This window comes from Schistocerca nitens, chromosome 6, assembly GCF_023898315.1.
Source record: "Schistocerca nitens isolate TAMUIC-IGC-003100 chromosome 6, iqSchNite1.1, whole genome shotgun sequence".
NCBI classification, from domain to species: Eukaryota; Metazoa; Arthropoda; class Insecta; order Orthoptera; family Acrididae; genus Schistocerca; species Schistocerca nitens.
Genome location: NC_064619.1, coordinates 76,280,207 through 76,302,279, shown reverse-complemented (window position 1 = coordinate 76,302,279; position 22,073 = coordinate 76,280,207). Strand labels below are relative to the sequence as shown.

Sequence of the window (22,073 nt, the reverse complement as noted above, 5' to 3'; positions counted from 1 at the left end):
TTAAATGTAAAGAAAATAATGCGGTTTCTGTAGTCACATCAGATACGTACGCTTAATTCAAAACATAAGAAATAAAATATGATTAACATAGATTAGGTCTATATAATCAACTTATATGTCCACGTAACATCAGACATTACCGCCTTTTATTGTTGGTACCGAGAACAGTGGAAATTAAGGGGTTTGGTAACCGTTGTATTTCTCGACAAACTGCTGATGTGCTGTGTAAGGAGGAGTCCTACATCATATCAGTCTTCGGACTAAATATATAAAAAAAAAACACAAACAAAATTATTAGAATGCATTAGCTAGACAGTGAATATTCAAGGAGTCGTGATGAGTTAAATCTAATATAATTTCAAGTATTTATTACATTGCTATACTCGTACCTGGAACATTAAAATGGCATCAAAGAACAACCTGAATTCGATTCACTTAAACCTACCTATCTATCAGTAGATAATTAACTAGCGTCTCATCTACTTCACGAGGTAAATACCCGCTAGCTATTCAACCTATTCGGTTTTCGACTACACGAAGATGAGCAGTGCGCCGAGAGCACAGTTTGTAGGGATAAGTGGAAACTACTGTCAGATTTCAAGAGGCAAATATCCACCTAGCAATCCTGTCGAATCGGTTTTCGACTGCATGGAGATGAACAATGCGCCGAGAGCACAGTTTGTAGGGCTAAGTGGAAACTAACGTCAGATTTCAAGAGATAAACATCCACCTAGCAATCCTGTCGAATCGGTTTTCGACTGCATGGAGATGAACAATGCGCCGAGAGCACAGTTTGTAGGGCTAAGTGGAAACTAACGTCAGATTTCAAGAGATAAACATCCACCTAGCAATCCTGTCGAATCGGTTTTCGACTGCATGGAGATGAACAATGCGCCGAGAGCACAGTTTGTAGGGTAGAGCGGAAACTAATGTTAGATTGCAGTACGCGGGTATAGGTCAAACCGTAACATTTTGCAGTAACGTCAAAGTTGAAGTAAAACACGATAACAGTTTACCGATAGAGCGCATCGACCTAACCGACGTCAATGTTGGGTCTGCGCAGATACGGATCGTACATGGCGTGCACAGTGTGTGGCGTGACGAAATAATGCGATTTTCGCGTAGATTCCACGGCTGTGAACTATCACCAGCCATTTCCGCATGTTCTTGTAAACCTTTACAGGCTAGTCAGTTATACAAATGCCATACACTGATTTTATTCGTTTCTTTAATTTTATTTTGGTTAGTTATTTGCTGCCCTTTACGTGTACTATGTTATCTAGCATGTACCATAGATCCAATTTAGCACCATTTATGTTTTTATCTTTACACTTCTCTGTTGCAAATGAAATAAGAAAATAAATTAAGAAGTAATATTGATAAAAATAGGAGCTGCTTTCAATAAGTAATCCCAATTCTGTTGAAAAAATGCAGAATTTGTTTTGGGGCATCATGGAATATTCCCGGTTCTGCCTCTGTAGTTCCATGAAGTTCCAATCTGCGGCGGTGCTATACACTATGTGATCAAAAGTATCCGGACATCTGGCTGAAAATGACTTAGAAGTTCGTGGCGCCCTCCATCTGTAATGCTGGAATTCAGTATGGTGTTGGCCAGCCCTTAGCCTTTATGAAAGCTTCCACTCTTGAAGGCATACGTTCAATCAGGTGCTGGAAGATTTCTTAATGAATGGCAGTCCATTCTTCACGGAGTGCTGCACTGAGGGGATAGATCGATGTCGGTCGGTGAGACCTGGCACTAAGTCGGCGTTCCAAAACATCTGAAAGGTGTTCTATAGGATTCAGGTCAGGACTCTGTGCAAGCCAGTCTATTACAGGGATGTTATTGTCATGGAACCACTCCGCTACAGGCTGTGCATTATGAACAGATGCTCGATCGAGTTGACAGATGCAGTTGTCATCCCCGAATTGCTCTTCAACAGTGGGAAGCAAAAAGGTGCTTAAAACATCAATGTAGGTTTGTCTGTGATAGTGCCACGCAAAACAACAAGGGGTGCAAGCCACCTCCATGAAAAACACGACGACGCAATAACGCCACCGCCTTCGAATTTTACTGTTGGCACTACACAAGCTGGCAGGTGGCGTTCACCGGGCATTCGTCATACCCACAGCCCGCCATCGGATCGCCACATTGTGTACCTTGATTCGTCACTCCGTACAATGTTTTCCCACTGCTCTCGTTTGGCATTTACCGGCTTGATGTGTGGCTTATGAGCAGCCGCTCGACCATGAAATCCAAGTTTTCTCACCTCCCGCCTAACTGTCATAGTACTTGCAGTGGATTCTGATGCAGTTTGGAATTCCTGTGTAATGGTCTGGATAGATGTCTGCTTATTACACATTACGACCCTCTTCAACTGAGTAGCGGTCTGTCAGTCAAGAGACGAGGACGGCCTGTACGCTTTTGTGCTGTACGTGTCCCTTCACGTTTCCACTTCACTATCGCATCGGAAACAGTAGGCCTATGGATGTTTAGGATTGTGTAAATCTCGCGTACAGACGTATGACACAAGTGACACCCAATCACCTAAGCACGTTCGAAGTCCGAGAGTTCGGCAGAGAGCCCCATTCCGCTCTGTGAGGTCGCTGATAAGGACTACCTGGCAGAAGGTTCAGCACAATGCACCTAATGTGAAAGACGTATGTATTTGGAGGTGCCTGGATACTTTTGACACACAGTGTACTTCACCTTCAAAATGGCGTGCGTGTGTAACAGATGTGCGTTCCACGCGGAGAAGTCATTGAGTTTGTTTTGGCGGAAAACCAGAGCGTCGCAATTATTCGTGGGCACTGGCAGAATGTATGTAGACCCGACAGTGAACAAAAGCACGGTGAGTTATTGTACGAGGCGTCTGCCATCACCGCAACATGGTCGTTCAAACCATCCGATCTCTCATGGAGTGGCACCACACCACCTCCCTTCCGAAGAAATAGTTCAAGGACGCACCGTCAGCCGGTAAAGTCATGGCAATGCTTCATGGACTCTGAAAGCGTTATTCTGTTTTTTGTCGTCCCTCATGGTGCAACGATCAACTCGGAAGTGTATTGTACTACCATCAGCAAACTGAAGAATCTCCGTCAGAGGGTTCGTCACCACAAAAACTGAAACGAACTACAGCTTCATGACAACACAAGGCCTCAAAGAACCTTGAGTATCCGAGAGGAGCTCAGAAAACTTCATTGGACTGATTTTCCTCATTCCTCAACAGCCCGGATCTCGCACTGCAAACTCCCAGTCGTGTGGCAAGCAAGACGTTGGCCTCGACGTCGTCCAGTGCAGTGGTACCATGCGGGCATACAGGCCGTCCCAGTAAGGCGTTGTAAGGCCGCTGCAACCAGCGGAGATTACGTTCAAGAATAGGGTTTTGTAGCCAATGGAGTAGTGAATAAGAGTCCTTAATAAGACCAACCTGGTTTCAGAACAATGTGTTGCATTGCTTATTGAACAACTCTCGTATAAGCTGGGAGAAGAATTTGAATGCATGCTAAGAATCCGTACATATGTATTACTTGGCAATAAACCTTTAAAATTAATAAGTTCAGAAAAATAAACTGTGTTTCTGCTCACAAAATTATACATTTACGGTACGGTCAAATTAAAAATAATGAAATTTTGGATTAATAGCATTAAATCAAAGAATTAATTTATTTAATTTGTACGGAAAGTGAAACAATGAAAATGGAAATCGAATGAAAATACCCAATTGCTACCAATTCTAATGTGTTAATCACGAAAATCACAAGGAAAATTCAAAATTAACTATAGCTTTCATTTCACGCTGTTTTATTACGGCGATATAATTACACACGGATTTTTATGTTAAGTTTAAAATCAAATATTGTAATGGTTTGTCAAAGTCATAGTAACTAGTAACAATGGATTATATTATTGTCCCTGGTCTTACTTGTATGCAATATTTTGGATATAAACATTTTGATACCAATTTTAGTGATTTTTTTGTCTCCCTCCTCTTCAACTTCAGTGACTTTATTAATTCACGTAATAATTTCTGCACATTCAGAATGAGATTTTCACTCTGCAGTGGAGTGTGCGCTGATATGAAGGTTCCTGGCACATTAAAACTGTGTGCCGGACCGAGACTCGAATTCGGGACCTCAGCCTTTCGCGAGCAAGTGCTCTACCATCTGAACTACCCAAGCACGACTCACGCCCCGTCCTCACAGCTTCACTTCTGCCAGTACCTATTCTCCTACCTTCCAAACTTTACACAAGCTCTTCTGGTTCGCAGAAGAGCTTCTGTAAAGTTTGGAAGGTAGGAGACGAGGTACTGGCAGAAGTGAACCGGTGCAACCACTGCGGCAAGTTCGTTGCCTCGTTCTGCTACAGACACCTTTAAAAATTGTAGTTTCCGTATTTATTCGTATGATCAAATAAGCCTTTCAATCGAAAATACATTTCTTTAAAACGACGTACTTACTAGCAATCTCATGAAGAACTGCTTCTAACCTAAGCGTAGTGGTAGTAGCCCTCACACCGAACAGCTGTGTGTCACTTCTCCCCATCTGCTTGAAATGTAAGGTTACAGTATGACACGCAGTCTGATTCAGCATGAATGTAACCAGTGACGGCGACTGTTTGTTTTTAAAATATAGACGTAATACCGTACCTACGTTACTTTGAATTATAGGGTTGCCACTATCAAATCAAACCAGTTACTTTCAGTTAATGAACATATGGGCCGACAACCTTCGACTAAACTCCTAAGTTAGGACAGCTGTGATTTACGTCAGTATTCGTGCACTTGGGCCATTTAAAAAATTTAACTCAAGACCTGCTTAAAAACGTGTCTAGAACTCGTGACGGATGTCTATCCTCTTTGATCAATTTCTCTTTTCTGTCTCATTGTCTTAAAGCCCGCGTATGGTGATTAGACGGGGGAAACCATATCCAGGTAACATTCATGACGCTAACAGGATACAAGTTATTCGATGTAGACGATGTTACGTTTTCTTTCTCTAATTTGTTGTACTCAACTGAGGATGTGTTTGAATTTATGTGCGACTTCATTTATTCTTGTCCAAACTGTCTTCAAATGACTGCTTTGTTGTTATTACGTTATTTTTTCCGTTTATTCGGTGACTATCAGCGCCTTCCCAGAAAAGTGTGTTATTGTTCATTATGGTTTATGGCGTCTGCTGTATCTTGCAGCGTTTCTACACATATAACAATTTCCGATAGGCCTTCCTAAATTTCTATCATGTCTTTTCTTTAAGTTCTTCGTCGATAAAGGCCATTTAAGCGTTTTTATTGTAAGCTTGTGGTTCTTCGTTTTATGTAAGTGACAATAAAACGGTTATCACTGCTTCTTGATTAATTTTTTAGGTTCATTATAAAACCTAATACAACACATCTTCATCTAAATTCCATATTCACATTTTGGCCCTATAGTTTTCCTCAGATTTACTTTTTTCTTTTGTTTTTCGATGTTTTTAGTTTCAGATCAGCCTCAAATTCAAACAGTAACAGATGCGTGAAATACTTCAACGGGTGTGCTGTAATGACGGAACTGTGCTATTCGTGTTAAGAATTTTGGATTGTATTTGTTCCGATTTTTGAATTTCTATTTTCACTATTTCTCGATTTAGCCCTTTCGGTTCACTTGGGAAATTTACCGATTCTGGTGATTTGTGCCTGATTAGTGTGTCGAATCTTCTTCCTTCCATCCTCTGGAAGATTTGGCACGTAATTTGAAGTCCAGTTACTACGTTCATTTCGTGACATTTCTCCACGTACTGAATTGCTTCTTGTCCATTAGTGGAGAAAACTGTAATATCAGCAGAAAATAGTATGCAATGAAAACCAATTTTGTTTTCGAGGCATCTGCCAGCAGGAACGGCCTTACATTCGTTTTGGGATTCTGTAATCATTTTCTCCAGAACTTAACTGAGTAGTAATGTGGATAAGCCATCACCTGATTGGCCTGCTAACTTGATCTCATATGCTGCTGGGTAAAGTACTGCCAAAAGTTTAACTTTTTAGATGCAACAGGTATTAATGTACTGCCGTCTGTTGCAGATTTCATTGCAGCTTGAGCATCGTATTATTAGTGTGTTGCTGTTTGCTTCAGGTTTAGCGGCAACTCCAGCCTCGTCGTTTAACTCTATTCGTGTTTGCTTGAGATTTCACTCTGGCTCTGGCCTCACAGTATTGGTGTTTCCTTCAGGTCTGACTATCGCTTCGGCCACATGATATTAGTCTACTGATCTTTGCTTCAGATTTCATTGCGGTTCTCGCCTCACGGGATTAGTGCATTGATGATTGCTTCAAATCTGACTGTGCTTCTTGCCTCAGGGTATTAGTGTGTTGATGGTTGTTTCACATTTGACTGTAGCTCAGTACTCACAGTATTAGTGTATTGCTGAATAAAATGTTCTCGGGTTCCCAACCGCGCCAATTGCTTAAAACTACACGAGCTTTCAGCCAAGCACTCCTTGGCCATTGTCAAGTGGTATGACTGCCAGTGGGCTGTTGGTGCGCCCTTTTATACGGTAGCTGCCAGTTGTGACGTCACTGGTGCCTGTGACATTGCCATATATGGGAATGTTTTGAGTCGGCGTTCGATGTGCCCTCTTCAACCGCGCGATCGCTGGATCCCACGCAGCGCTGAGCTAGAAGCCACCATCTCTATTCAGGGTGTTTGCGGTAATATTTATTTCAATAGCTTCCTTTATTGAACTGTCCCAGAAGCCGTTAGTACGAGCCACGTGTAGTTTTAAGCAATTGACGTGGTTGGAAACCCTGAGAACATTTTATTCAATGTTATCGCCGCGAGACTCTGCATTCATACATTAGTGTATTGCTGTCTGTGTCAGATTTTACTGTGGCTCTGGTTTCACAATATTGGCATATCGCTAGTTGTTTTAGATTTGACTGTGGCTCTGGCCTCATGCTGTTAGTGTATTGATGTTTGTTTCAGATTTGAGTGTGACTCTGGCATCACGGTTTCAGGTTCGACTGCGGTTCCGGCCTGGGGGTGGTGCGGTCTGAGGAGACGGTGCAGCTGAACCAGTGGAATCGCGTGACGCTGTACAGGCACCGCTGGGACGCCTGGCTGCAGCTCAACAAGGGCCGCAGGGTCGAGGGCCGCTCCAAGGTGAGAGGCCACGTGTGTCGCACGTGGCGCTCACGTGTAGTACTTGTATCAGAGCGGCACATCAGCGATGACGCTTGTGGCGGGTGGATAGCACACAAAGCCCGTGAGCTGTGTTTTATGATACAGCCAATTTACCACTATCCTTCTTGCTATGCTATGTTGGAAGTTCCCCCCAAGCGAAATGATTATTTTTAACAATAACAGTGCTACATTCTAATACTGCGAACATTCTACAAGCGTTAGAGGATTATTTATGATACTGGAAACGTTTGTCTAGGATGAAGAAATATTACTGTGGAGAAGAGCAAGTTCACTACACTTCCTGTTATTGTTGGGTGTCCATGTAGTGACTGACCTGACTGTATTGTCTTAGTCTTAACCCTCCTACCGAGCGAGGTGGCGCAGTGGCAGCACACTGGACTCGCATGCGGGAGGAAAACGGTTCAGACATGCGTTTGGTCGATTTATTTCTCCGTACTTCCGTAACGCGAGCTTCTGCTCCGTCTCTAACGACCTCGTTGTCGACGGGACGTTAAACACTAATCTCCTCCACCTCCTCCTCCTCCTCCGTAACCCTCGTGGAATGGCTGGTAAGCTGAACGGGGCTGACCACTGGATAGCCGCAGAGTATGAGGAGCATATTAAGTGATTGCATGTCATGCTATTAAAGACTCTAGAACAGGGGTGCCCAACCTGCTGCGCACATGCAGCCCAAAGCAAGTATCAGTGCGGCCCAAGAAGTGAGCCTCTGTCACACGAGCGGTAAAAAAAAAAAAAGAGAAATTCATAAATTTGCGTTTAAATAAAATTATGATAAACTGAATATTTTCAGTAGAACGAAAAAGCAAGTTCCAAATTTGTACTTTTTATTCATTCGATGACTAGTTTCGGGCCGAAACCCATTTTCAAACCATCATAACCAAGTCGCAAATGGTGTTTCCGAAGATGTCAGAAACGTGGAGTGAATATTTTCAGTTATCTTTATGCACTGTAAATGTTCATTGCATACTTTTGACATATTCGAAAATGTCATTTTCGACTTTGTTATGATTATTTCAAAATCGGTCTCGGACCTAAACCAGTCATCGAATGGATAAAAAGTAAAAATTAGCAACTTGGACTGGTTTTTCGTTCTACTGATTAATAGACGTTGCTGACGCCAAGCTACTCCAGCATGCTAGAAGTTCGTAAATATTGTCAGTATCGAACTACGGCTACACGACGCTAGTCTGTTATTGGTTCGTCTCGTTCTTGAGATACCGCCCGTGCTATACTGAAATCCTTAAAGCCTCGTCCCTATAACCGGAAAATCCGTCAGGTGCTATGGTCTGTTATTTACGGCTACTTCAGTTGCAACTGAGAAGCTAGAGAGTCGTATAATGAAATTAATTTATGGAAATATAAGGAAATTCTCTATTATTTCCTTACAGTTGTTGTAAATAATCTTTTTCACTACAAAGAGATAGAAGCCAGAAATGTAAATTCCTTATATGAGTTAACTATGCAACCTCCACCCCCCCCCCCCCCCCCCCACACACACACACAACTTTTTCTTTTTTCGCTCTTTGCTCACCGACTATTGTTAGTGTTGAATATATTATAGTGCGGTCGAGCAGAATACTCGTCATCTTCCAGACTGGCAAAGGTGAGTTCAGAGAAAGGTTGGACACCACTGCTCTATAGGAATATTAATATACGAATCTATGGTTTCACGGTAATAATAATAATCGTATGGCATTGGTGGCCGGGAGACTCCTCGCGGGGCGGTTCGGCCGTCGCTCCACAAGTTCTTTAACGCCACTACGGTGACTTGCGAGTGAATGAGGATGAAACACATACAAACAACACCCAGTCATCTCGAGGCAGAGAAAATCCCTGGCCCAGACGGGAATCGAACCCAGGACCCCGTGCGCGGGAAGCGAGGACGCTACCGCAAGACCACGAGCCGCGGACGGTTTCACGCTGTTATATAATGATAAAATTTTCTACGGCTTCCAGCCACGTCAAGTGGTTATACGTCAAAGTGCTTCCTACTGAATACTTCTTGGCCGCTGTCAAGTGGCGAATGTCGTGTGATCGCTGCTGCAGTCATTATAGCGGTGCTACCGTCTGCGACTTCATTGGCGCCCAGTCTAGCGCCATACATGGTAATGGTTTCGTTGACCACCCGCCGAGCCCACTACATCTTCCCGATGGACGGCTCTCACGCTCTGCTTACCTATAGGCATCAGTCTTTATGGGGGATGTTATTAGAAATTTTTATCTCGACTGCCTTTTTTTGTGTATTCATATCACAGAATCCATTATTGTATTTCATAATAGATGTCTCAAGGAATGCAGCTCGGCGTCCGTTTTCCGGATCGTGTTCTCAGGACACCGTAGGCAGAAATATTTCTCGTATTTTACGCTATCAATTACTACGCACATTCAGCGACACATAAAACTTCGCGCGTTCGCTATCTCGACAAATCAGCGGTAGGAGAAGATGCTCTTGAAAACAGACACCGAATTTCATTCGATGAGGTATCTAATATTGAACAAACTTACGGATTTTGTAATAGCGTTACAAAAGAAGCTATCACAGCTCGGCGTCTGCAGCCAAGCACAGCTTGGGGCCGGGCCTTTCGAAAGTTGAAGCGGGTCCAGCAGGTGCGCAACGGAAACATTACCACATATGGCGCTGGATTGGGTACCAGTGACGTCACTGAAGGCAGGCTAGAGGCCTACGAGAAAGTCAGGCCGCGGTGCGTACGTCACGAAGATAGGCTCGCGGTAGGTCGCTCGCTCAACTCAGCAGACAAACAACGTTTCTACGCCTGTTAATTCATAACTCGGTGCGTATGTACAAACGATAACTCCACGGAATCCGCTATTATGGAATCTTACTGTTATTAGTCCTACAATGAGCGGAAGTCCATAGGCCTACTTATAATTTGTTGCCCCTTCACTGGGGTACAAGAAAAAATGATTATGAGTTGCATAAGACACCACTTCTTATATGAAATGAGGACTGTTAAGCAGAATTTGTTGTAGTACTGTTAATCAGTAAGACTTCATAATAGCAGATTCCAGTAGAGGATGTAATTCTCGTTCGTACGTACACACCCAGCTGGGAGTTAACAGGTTTAGAAACGCATTTTGTCTGTTTATCTGAGCGAGCGAGTTCAGGCCAGCCTTCGTTACATACTCGCCGCGGCCTGTCTTCCTCGCGGGCCTTGCGGCAGGTTATATGAAGGGCGGCAGCAGCTACCACACTACACGACGGAGGAGCAGTCGGATTTTAAACCACGTGATGTGGCTGGAAGCTCGAGATTATTTTATCAGGATATTATTGTATTATCGCCAACTGAAACGTGAGACACAGGTCACCACAATAATAAATGAAGACAACAAAATTACACGTAGCACAGATCTGCATGTGACTACTGGAAAGAAATCACAAACGTCACAGAACAGCAGGTGGCCTAAACCCAGAACGGAGCCTAGAGTCCTGACCACGTCCTCTTCCGACCTGTGTATTACCAGCAACGAAAACAGAACCTGTCCCAGAACGGCGTGAGGTGCCCACATTACTTCAACAATTATCACCAGACGTGAGTAGCTGATTCCTTAGGCGTAGGACACATCGTTGTACGTAGATTTTTTCCTCTCTTAAACTCTGTGGCCTGACCCTTCCAGAGTCATTATACCCGCTGTTTCAAAACGAACATCAGGGTTTTGAGGCTTTGTAGCATTTATTACATTCAACTTACAGTCATAAATAATAAAGCAAATGAAAGAGCAACTAAAAGAGTTTTAATTACAAATGTTCAATGTGAGCACCATTTGTCACAGTGCACATATTGAATCGACAGCTGAGTTGTCCCAAACCTTGATCTGTGTGTCTGGAGTAGTCGTTCAAAAACTGCTTCAATCCTGTTTTTTATATTGCTTAGATTAGTTGGTATCGACGGCACATACACATGATCCTGAATGAAACCCTAAATGTAAAAATCACATGGCGTCAAATCGGGTGAACGTAGAGGCCATGCGAAAGAGGCTCTGTCGTCTGACCACTGGCGACCAATCCAGCACTGGGGTACAACGTCGTTTAAGGGGAGTTAGAACGGAATTTTTTTTTCACATTTTCGGATTTTTATCTCATAATAAAATTTGAAATTTTTAGAATAAAATAATATACATATCAGTTATAAAGTCACATGAGAAGTACTTTATTTTACGTTTTTAAATATAACCTGCTCCCGTTGAAAATGTTAAAATTTTTACGTGCATTACTTTAAGATCTAATAAAATCGGCAATTTTTTATATAGAAGGCCGTGACTTGCTGTATAGTAATGGTTGGTTAAGAAGATATAGAATGCAGCATGTCATACGGGAAACAACTAGGTGAAGGAAGTCAGAGACGACTGGAAGGCTGTTGTAATAAAAGAAAGGAATCTGGAGGCAGTAGTACAGGGCAGGGAGAAGTATAAAGTGTTGGTGGATGGTCACAGGTGGCCGGACATCAAAATCAGAGTTGCCTTATTAGAAGAAGAAAGAAACAGAAGAAGCGAGAGAATGAAGAGGATTGAAAAGAAAGAAGATGTGCAAAACAAGCCACACGTGATCCTGAAAGGTCCTAACGAAGCAGAAGAAGAAGAAGAATAAATAATACGTCAAATGAAAGAATAAACCAAACAGTTTTGCCTGTATGCCTGACAGACAAAATGATTGATGGACTACAGCAGTATTATGGGATGACTATTAGAAATAACACTGAGGATTGGTGGAAAATGAAGCAGGCAGTATGGGCTACCTTCTTCCACACACTGTCAACTGATGAATAACCAGTACACCACATTTGCCCTCCTGGACCTGATTCTTGGTGCATTTACCGCAATGCCCAGTACTCAAACAGTTCATATAGCCATAAACATTCCATCCCAGCAGCAGTCATGGATACCATAAAACGTATTTACACAGACCTTCAAATCCTGAATTACTGAAGAAATGTCTGCATGGTTAGACTCAAAATCCCAATGAGTCGTTCAATAATCTTATAATGTCTCGCTTACCAAAAAATGTTTTTGTCGGAATGAAGACACTAAAGTTGGGGGGTCAGTAATGCTGTTATTGCTTTTAATGATGGCCTTATTGTTAGGGTGAAAGTGCTACAGCATATGGGAATTAATCCAGGAGCAAATTTCGTCAGAGAACTTGAACGAATGGTGAACGTTCCCGTTGATAAAGCAGAGTATGCAGCATAGTTGGCCACTAAGGAGTCCAGAAAGAAGAAAAAACTCGGAAAAAGGTCAAGAAGATGATATTCAGTATGGTGGCGGGTGCTTCTGAGTGTCTAAAAGAATTAAGTACATATCGAGTTACAGTCTTGTGAAACTTTACAGGCCGTTATTGAAAATTTACATTTTCTGTTACATTTTTCCCTAAATCTCAGAAACCACGTCGAGTAGAGTATTCAAAATAGAGTCTACTGACCTAAAAGAAGAATATAATGTTATGTATAACTAAAATTATTTAGGATAATGTACAAAAGGTACACAAAATGTTAACCGTGTAATTAAAAAATTGTATTTCCGAAATCAGTGGCTGAAATGCAATTATTGTAGTTCAGTAGAATCAGAACATACAGTTTAGTGTCCTGTAAAAGTTTCATGTCAATGGCTACAGTGTTTCCTGAATTACAGGGAAGCCAAGTCAGTAAATTTAACACTGTCGGGATAGGGCGTTTCAACTCCCCTTAATCAATCGGGCATTGCCAACAGTTAATTAAATAAAACTTGCAACCAAGACTGCCTTATTTCAAGGAATCGCGTACTGAGTTATCCCAGTGAGGTGGAGCACCATCTTTCTGCCAAATACATTTTTGTAGTTAAACTTCTTCCGATTGCGGAATAGTTCTAGCACATCAAGATAATAAGCACCTCCTATAGTTGATTCACCGAAACAGAGGAGAGCCTAAAAACTGACCTCCTGGATATGGCACAAAAGACGTTCACTTTAGGGGAGCCTCGTGCGAATTTGCCGAACCACTGATGTGCACATTATGTGTGTTTACGTTTGCACTTAGGTGAAACGTCGATTCGTTACTGAAAACCATACTATCCAGAAAATTTTCATCATGATGTAGTAACATTTCATTTGCAAAGGGGCACGTTAACCATAGTCGGTAGGCTTTACAGGTTGTAACAGGTATATAGGCAAAACTGTTTGATTTATTCTTTCATTAGACGTGTTATTTATTCTTCTTCCTCTGCTTCCTTAGTACCTTTCAGGGTCACGTGTGGCTTCTTTCTTCCCAATACCTCTTCATTCTCTCGCTTCTTCTGTTTCTTTCTTCTTCTGTTCAACTCTGATTTTGGTGTCCGGCCACCTGCGACCATCCACCAACACTTTATACTTCTGCCTGTCCTGTACTGCAGCCTGCAGACTCCTTTCTTTTATTCCCACAGCCTTCCAGTCATCTCTGACTTCCTTCACCCAGTTGTTTCCCGTATGACAAGTTGCATTCCGTATCTTCTTAGCCAAACTCTTCTCGTCCATTCTCATGATGTGCCCAACAAATCGTAAATTCATCTTCCGTATCTCGCTCTATATGGATTCAATATTTTCATACAGTCCCTATCGTGTTCTGTGTATCCACATATCCCCATGTTTTTTCGTGCCACATATGTCTCCCAAAATTTTCCCCTCCTCCTTGTCCAACAGTATACAAGCTCTCTTGCCGAGTGTGATCATTTCTGATGTATACAGAGCAGGATTTCTTACAGTTGCTGAATAATGTCGCAATTTGGCATTCCGTGACAGATTTATCTTGCCACATGCTGTTTTCACCTCATACCGAAGCTTCTGCACAAGCTGTGCCCTGTCTTCTTCGCTACTGTTATCTTCTCCCCAAATAACGAAAACTGTTGACTTATTTTTTATTATTTATAACTGTAAGTTGAATGTAATAAATGCTCTGAAGCCTTAAAACCACAATATTCATTTTCAAACACTGTGTACTTGTAATGGGTTGTTGTTTGGATTAATAGGTTTTTTAAAATATGAGCGAATAAAGATCAGAATTTAGTAGGAGCGACTGGAATAGAAAAGTGAACAGTCTGAATCAGGTTTCCGTGTAGTATTTTGCAGTTAACAGCAATCTGAAGTTTTGCAGGATGCCTTCTGTCAGTATGTGAACTCCGCGAATAATCTGGGCAAAGCCCACACGCCATACTAGGGAAAACAAATACGGCCCGTGATTCAGCGGCCACAGACCACTTCACAACTGCGAACTCTCTCGCATCAAGGAACGTGGCGCGCCAATGTGCCAGTGACCTGGTTACCACGAGCTTTCAGAAGCAGAAATTCACTGAGTCCAGTGCGTGCTTGATCGCAGGGTGATGAAAGGAAGGAAGATAAAACAGACTTCTTTCAGTAATAACGCTGCACCGTACGGACCTGAATGCATTCGGGAGGATGACGGTTGGAACTCGCGTCCGACAATCCTCATTTAGGTTTCCCGTGATTTCCATAATCCGCTTAAGACAAATGCCGAGACGAGCGTGGGCTCTGTCTCTAATGACCTCGTTGTTGACGGGACGTTAAACACTAATCTCGTCCATCAGAACTGAAAGTTGCGTGTTATCCTACCATTTACATAGCGAACATTTTTCTTTCTTCCTTCTCCCTAGCGTCTAGCGTGGGATCCGCTTTTTGGCTGGTTGGTTGATTTGGGGGAGGCGACCAAACAGCGAGGTCAGCGGCACCATCGAATTAGGGAAGGACGGGGAAGGAAGTCGGACGTGCCGTTCCGAGGGAACCATCCCGGCATTTGCCTGAAGCGATTTAGGGATTTCACCGAAAAACCTAAATCAGGATTGCCGGACGCAGATTTGAACCGTCTTCCTCCCGAATGCGAGTCCAGTGTGGTAACTACTTCGCCACCTTGCTCGGCAATCCGCTTTTGAAGACATTGGCAAACTTTTATTTTATTAATTAGTTTTGTGTCCGAGATCCCTTCCTGACACCACAGCCGTCAAGGTAACATGAGGGAGGAGAGTTGTGTGCGCCATCTGCCTGCTAACCATGTAAACTTTTGTAGCGTATGTTGTTATATTTTTTGTCAACTGTTTGAGAGGGGCGGAAACACGCCTCAATGTAAATTATACAAAGGGCTTATGTCGGTATTTTCGTATCCAAATGATGAGTGAGAAATGGATAAATGGGGTGTCAAATTGACCATAGTTTTGCAAATATGGGTTCGTTTGATTAAAAGTAATCAGCGCAATCAAGGAAAATAATTAATAATGCACCTTTGAATCATTCTTGAAACCATGTACAGTAAATAAAGTACGTCAGATGTTTCCCTAATCTAACTTGTTTTTCGATTTTAGACAAATCATTTCACAAAATATTTGACTGATCTTTTTCTCGAAAATTTTTATCTGCTTGTGCATCGTTTTCTCTGAAGCAGAGTTTGGGAATTAGGCCAACATTTGCTTAAATGAGCGAGGGCAAACAGCCTAAAAAGGACATCAGACTACCCAGTGCACCAGTCTACACACTGTTATCTGACGAGCTGATTAGATTCTGGTCTCGTTCGCCTGCCTTTCGCACAAAGTAGCGCGCCGTGAGTTACACCATACGAGCACGTCTCGGTGCGAATACTCTGCTAGGGTGAAGTAGACGTTAGTGTCAAGACTATAGTGCTCAATACTCAGAAGTGGTATGCTGTAGGACGTGCTCCTCGCATCCACCTCACTCGGGTGATGGAGAAACATCTCACAAGGGAAACTCCACATGGCGCCCTCTCAGATTTAGTGGTAAAATGGCCCAATGGATAGCTTGTCAAAAACCGAACATAGATCAAGCATGGAAACAGGTAGGGAAACAAGTAGAATGTGTACTGAGCTGTGAAAAAGAAGCAAAATAGAAATAGTGAACGGTGCAAGCTCATCATGTCTAACATCGAGCGAATCCTTAGAATGTCGCCATCGTGGTTGTGTGATAATGGCGTAGAACTTCAAATCGAGAGGTCCGTGTTAATTTCTCCTTCGTGTCCATTTTTCTTATGTTATTTCTACAAAATTATGAATTTTCCTCCTGTCATTGACGTGTTTGTTCTCATTCTGTAGTCTTGGCATCTGACATACTATACTCTGGGTATAGAATAGGAGTCATGTAGTAAGAATATATTACCGTCGCAAGTAAATGTGATGAACAATGACAGCAGGGGAGATCCCGCATAGACAAATAAACTTTTTGGACTATGTTACATCAAAGAAATTCAAGAGTAAGAACATCCAAAGCGGAACGCAAGAGTCATAACATGTGGTAATTATGTAGAACAAATAGGAAGTACGTACTTCTGGAGGTCGCCTCCGTACACCTCGCTGTCGGAAACTGACCTTACACTACGACTGAGTGAGGTGGCGCAGTGGCCAGCAGACTGGACTCGCATTCTGGAGGACGACGGTTAGAGCCCGCGTCCGGCCATCTTGATTAGGTTCTCCGTGATTTCCCTAAACCGCTTTAGGCAATTACCTCCATGGTTTCTTTAACAGGCCGCGGCGGAGTTCCTTCCCCCCCCCCCCCCCCTTTCCCTAATCCGATGGGACCGATGACCTCGCTGTTTGATCCCTTTCCCCAAAATCAACCAGCCAGACATAAATTTGAATTCGGCGAACAGACATGTCAATGATCGGACGAACAGCTCATAATTTTGTAAAAAAAAAAAAAAAAAATATAAAAGGAGTACGAGGGCCAATCGAATACAGATCTTCTCCTCCGAAGTCCTACACTGTGACCACTCAATCACTGTGCCACAGCTATCCAAATACGCTAGATGTTACAAATCTTGAGCTTGGACCGTTCGCAGTTCTATTGTATTTTGCTTCTGTTTTCACAATTAGTACACCTTCTTCCTGTGTTCATGTTTGATCCATGTTCAGTATTTGACGGGCTATCCACTGGATACCTTACCACTAAATCTGAGGGGGATGCCATAGGAAGTTTCCCTTGTCAGTACATTGAAATTACCTTTAACAGTGCTAGTGAATATGCCGTATCCAGACAGCTCCATAGTGTCCTATTGGCGTTTTGTATCTTCAGTTGGGAACTCAAATGATTGTGGAGTAATCCCTCCAAAGTTATGTGCCGATAGTGAAAGCAGCGTTGAGTATGTTGTGTAGTAGTACAAGGACGTGCTGAAAAGTAACAACTACAAAGCTTTATGCGAAAACGGTTAAATCATTCTAAATAAAACCAAATTTAATAACTTTTCATATCTTTATTCATCATGTCTACATATTTATTTCTCAACACAGTCATCCTAGCGATGACCAGATTTCTTCCAAAAAGAGACTAGTTTTGTAACTCTGTCACTGCAGAATGTTTCCCTTTGTTGACGTACAGACAACCTCTCTTCTACTTGCACCACTTCGTCACTGTCAAAGTGAAGTCCTCGAAGGTGTTTTAGAAACAGATAAAAACCGAAAGGGGCCAAGTCGGGAACAAATAGGGAATGAACAATGACAGTGAACTGCTGCAGATTCACACAGCCCATGTGTGGTCTGACAGTGACATACTGAAGAAGAGTATGATAAATTTGTGGAGAAAGTATTGAAATTCGTGCTTTCAGTTTTATGAGGGTCTCGAAGTACATCGACGTAGTTACTTCACACTGCAATATGTTAAACACTACAATACAGATCCCTCTAGTCGCAAATGGTGGCCTCTTGCGTCAAATGGCTCTGAGCACTATGGGACTTAACATCTGAGGTCATCAGTCCCCTAGAACGTAGAACTACTTACACCTAACTAACCTAAGGACATCATATACATCCATGCCCGAGGCAGGATTCGAACCTGAAACCGTAGCGGTCGCGCGGTTCCAGACTGAAGCGCCTGGAACCGCTCGGACACTCCGACCGGCGTCGACAGAGCAACACTCATATCTCAACCGATCTTGAGAACGGAATAAAACAATGGGAGGCATTAATTTTCGGCACGTCTCAGTACATGTGAACGTACGTGCTGTATGATGGTCACAGAGGAAGTGCATAACCAACAAATACTTTGATGGAGATGACTATCTTTCTTTTACTTCAGAAGAAGTTGACGATATATCACTACAAAAAAGTCTTAAAAATTTTCTTATTTATGTGTGACATGGATGGACAAAAGAAATACAAAGCTGGGGAGCAGTATTTGATATCTACAGCTATCTTTAGAATACATGCGAATGTAACACTGAAATTCACTTTTATACGACTGGCTTAATGCATAGTAGGGCATAAACGGATTTTGGTAGTGTTATGGGAAAAATTAGTAGAAACATTTAGTAAGTGTTTTCGCCGCTATTAAATTTAAAGTAATAGAAATACTGTTTCTTTTTCTCTGGACGGGAAAACCTTAGTGCAATGTTATGCAGCAAAGACAAGAATGATCATTATTGAAATGTAAATGACTCATAAATATTCGGCAACTCCCTACACAAAATACTTCTTTCTTCAGGTTTAATAAAAATAAAAAATACAGCATCTGAGACACATTAAGTTTCTGTTTCCCAGTTACAAATACAACAAATTTCTCAGGCAGAATGTTTCTCCTTGTGACGAGTGAAGACTAGTGAAACACATAGTATGAAAATCCCTTCGCTCAGTTTCGTCGCTTGAGTGCCTCCTTCGTTCATTTCCTGGTAGCCTCGTACATCAGTACCGGAGACTCCCCTTCGTTATGTTCTCATCGGGAACACCTCTTCGGCCAGTTAACTATGCTTCACTTGGACGAGACCCTACTCCGTTTCCTCCGGCGGGCCCCCAGCTCGTTCGTCCTTCCCTGTGCTGATACTAGAGATAAGGGAGCGCATTAGCCGAAAACTTCGACTCACTCGTCACTTAATGCCGTCCTGCGCCGCTACGTTTGAAGGGCATCGTACCAGCGGAACGAATTTGTACCGCGTAGCATCCTGGGTGCAGAAAACAGTCGGATAAGTGTGTTTCATTCTTTAGCCGACAAAACACTTTCAAACTTCCGAAATTTTCTCCGCTTTAATCGTTCGAATCTACAGTTGTCGCCAGAGTTACTGAAGTGGTCTTTGAATAAGGTCAGTAGCTGATAACGCATTCGAGTATAATAATGAATGATGGGATTCATAACTGATGTACTTACCAAGACGAGGCCACACTCAACAAAACGCCTCACTTTATGAGCCTCCTAAATAACCATGCACACGAAACCTTTATCATAGATCAGTGGCAATGGAGTACAGACAAAGCGAGTAGTGAAGACATTCCATCTGCGATGCCAAAAGGGAAAATCCATTACACCGTAATCCTCGCTACCGATCCTAAATTCAATTTATGCACTCAATCCATGTCAACTAAATTTGTGAAGTCCTTATTGTTCATTTGTGTGTCCACTTTCTATTGTACCACTGAACGTTATGGGGCCGGTTTTCCTGGAATTTTTCTAGTTACCTGTATCTGTTCTTTTGGCTGTATCCTGCCGCCACTTTAGACTATAATGTTCTCAAGTATTCGACCTTTTTTCTGCTCGCCTTTCATGAAACATGCAACATCATCTTCGTTGTTGCTCGTCTTGGGTGTTTCAGGTTTTCAAAGAGTATTTCAGTTGTCTTAAACTTACACAAATACTACACATTAATAGTGAGGTTATCACTTATATCCCCATGCGCTGTAGATCAACATCGGGATTGTAATCTCTTCTGAAAGTTTTCTCATATCGGTTGCTTTCGTCTCAACTTTAATAAAAGACATTTACATTTTCCACTTGGGTTGTACAGCAATACGATTACAGTCATTCACCTCACACGATCAGCTGATTTCGGTGGTGTCCAGTTGTCAAGTGATTTTGAGTTAGCACATTTTTTGTGTCTGCACAGGGATGACAGCGTCGCGAAACGTAACTGTCATCACAAAATCGACTACTCCTATGCTAGCCGACAGTGGTTCGACTGCAGGCCCGGGTAGCTGGCCACCGGACAAGGGAAAGAAATTCGACGAGCGAGTCAATCTACGGGGGGAAGCCAACGCGGCCAGCGTCGGCGACTGAATAAGCTAAGCACGTGGCGGATGGAGTACTATGGGTCCATCTAGACGTTCGCTGGCGCGGATACTAAACAGCTGAAAATGACACATCGCTGAAATCAGCTTATCGTGTGAAGTAAATAACGGTATTCGTAATCCAGCTGAGGTGAGAAATGGAAATGTCTTTTAATTTCTTCTGCTTCTTATGTATCTCTCTTGTCCAATTAATAGGTAAAAAGTCTTTTTTAAATACTGGTAAATTCTTCTAAGAACTGTAGAGTCCGCTTGTAGCTGCTAATTCCTGTTTATTGTGGGATCACCTTAGTCCCACCTTCATGTTAGAGACAGTTAAGTCGGGTGATGCTGAGGGAATTAGATTAGGAAGTGTAACACTTAAAGTAGTAAATGAGTTTTGCTATTTGGGGAGCAAAGTAACTGATGATGGCCGAAGTAGAGAGGATATAAAATGTAGACTGTCAATGGCAAGTAAAGCGTTTCTGAACAAGAGAAATTTGTTAACATCGAGTATAGATTTAAGTGTCAGGGAGTAGTTTCTGAAAGTATTCGTATGGAGTGTAGCCATGTATGGAAGTGAAACATGGACGATAAATAGTTTAGACAAGAAGAGAATAGAAGCTTTCGAAATGTAGTGCTACAGAAGAATGCTGAAGATTAGATAGGTAGATCACATAACTAATGAGGAGGTATTGAATAGGATTGGGGAGAAGAGAATTTTGTGGCAAAATTTGACTAGAGGAAGGGATCGGTTGGTAGGACATGTTCTGAGGCATCAAGGGATCACCAATTTAGTGTTGGAGGGCAGCGTGGAGGGTAAAAATCGTAGAGGGAGACCAAGAGATGAATACACTAAGCCGATTCAGAAGGATGTAGGCTGCAATAGGTACTTGGACATGAAGAAGCTTACACAGGATAGAGTAGCATGGAGAGCTGCATCAAACCAGTCTCAGGACTGAAGACCACAACAACAACAACAAGTGAAAAAAATAGTAGCGCCTACTATGAAGGAAATAGAAAAATACTCACTTTAGATGGATTGCGTTAAGACATTAAGCCAATACGATCGTTCAAGGCACGTTTCCTAGAATCATTAAATTTAATGGATGTTGAAAGATCCATCAGTAACTTCGGGAATTGCACGTCATCACTGAGGGAGATACTAACTTGGAGCAGAAAACTGACAACGCGCTGTGAGCTGGGGCATTGTCTTGGTGAAAGATCCATGACTTTTTTCTCCACAAATCGTTCCGTTTTCTCCGTACTCGCTCACGTAGGGTAGCCAGGACGCTGATGTAGTAATGCTGATTCACTGTTTGTCCCTCTGGTACCCAATCGATGTGCACAATCCCTTTGATGTCAAAAAAAAAAATCATCATTGCCTTGAATTTCGATTTTGACATTCGTGCTTTTTTTTGTCGTGGAGAACCAGGAGTTTTCCAATGCATCGATTGGCGTTTAGTTTCGGGATCGTAAGTAAAAAACCACGATTCATCGCAAGTAATAACATTTTGTAAGAAGGTGGGATCACTTTCAATGTTTTCCAGGATGTCAGAACAAATCATTCTTCGGCGTTCCTTCTGTTCAATTGTGAGACACTTTGGAACCATTTTTGAACACACTTTGTTCATGTTGAAACTTTCATGAAGAATCTGCCTAACACTTTCCTTGTCAACTCCTGTTAACTCAGACACTGCTCTGATTGTTAAACGGCGATGTTGTCGAACAAGTTTACCGATTTTTTCAATGTTTGCATCAGTTTTTGCTGACAATGGTCTGCCAGTGCGAGTGTCATCACTGGTGTCTTCGCGGCCATCTTTAAATCGTTTAAACCACTCAAACACTTGTGTTCGCGATAAACAATCATCGCCGTACACTATTGTAACATTACAA

The 22,073-nt window shown here is 42.4% G+C and overlaps 1 protein-coding gene across 1 annotated transcript in view; it reads left to right on the top strand.

The window, feature by feature from the left end:
- LOC126263233 (pikachurin-like) overlaps positions 1-22,073 on the top strand; it is a 1,086,760-nt gene that overhangs the window by 836,381 nt on the left and 228,306 nt on the right. The window contains exon 6 of the mRNA XM_049960316.1: positions 6,989-7,133. Coding sequence (XP_049816273.1) covers positions 6,989-7,133 — 145 coding nt within the window. The remainder of the gene's footprint in view (positions 1-6,988; positions 7,134-22,073) is intronic.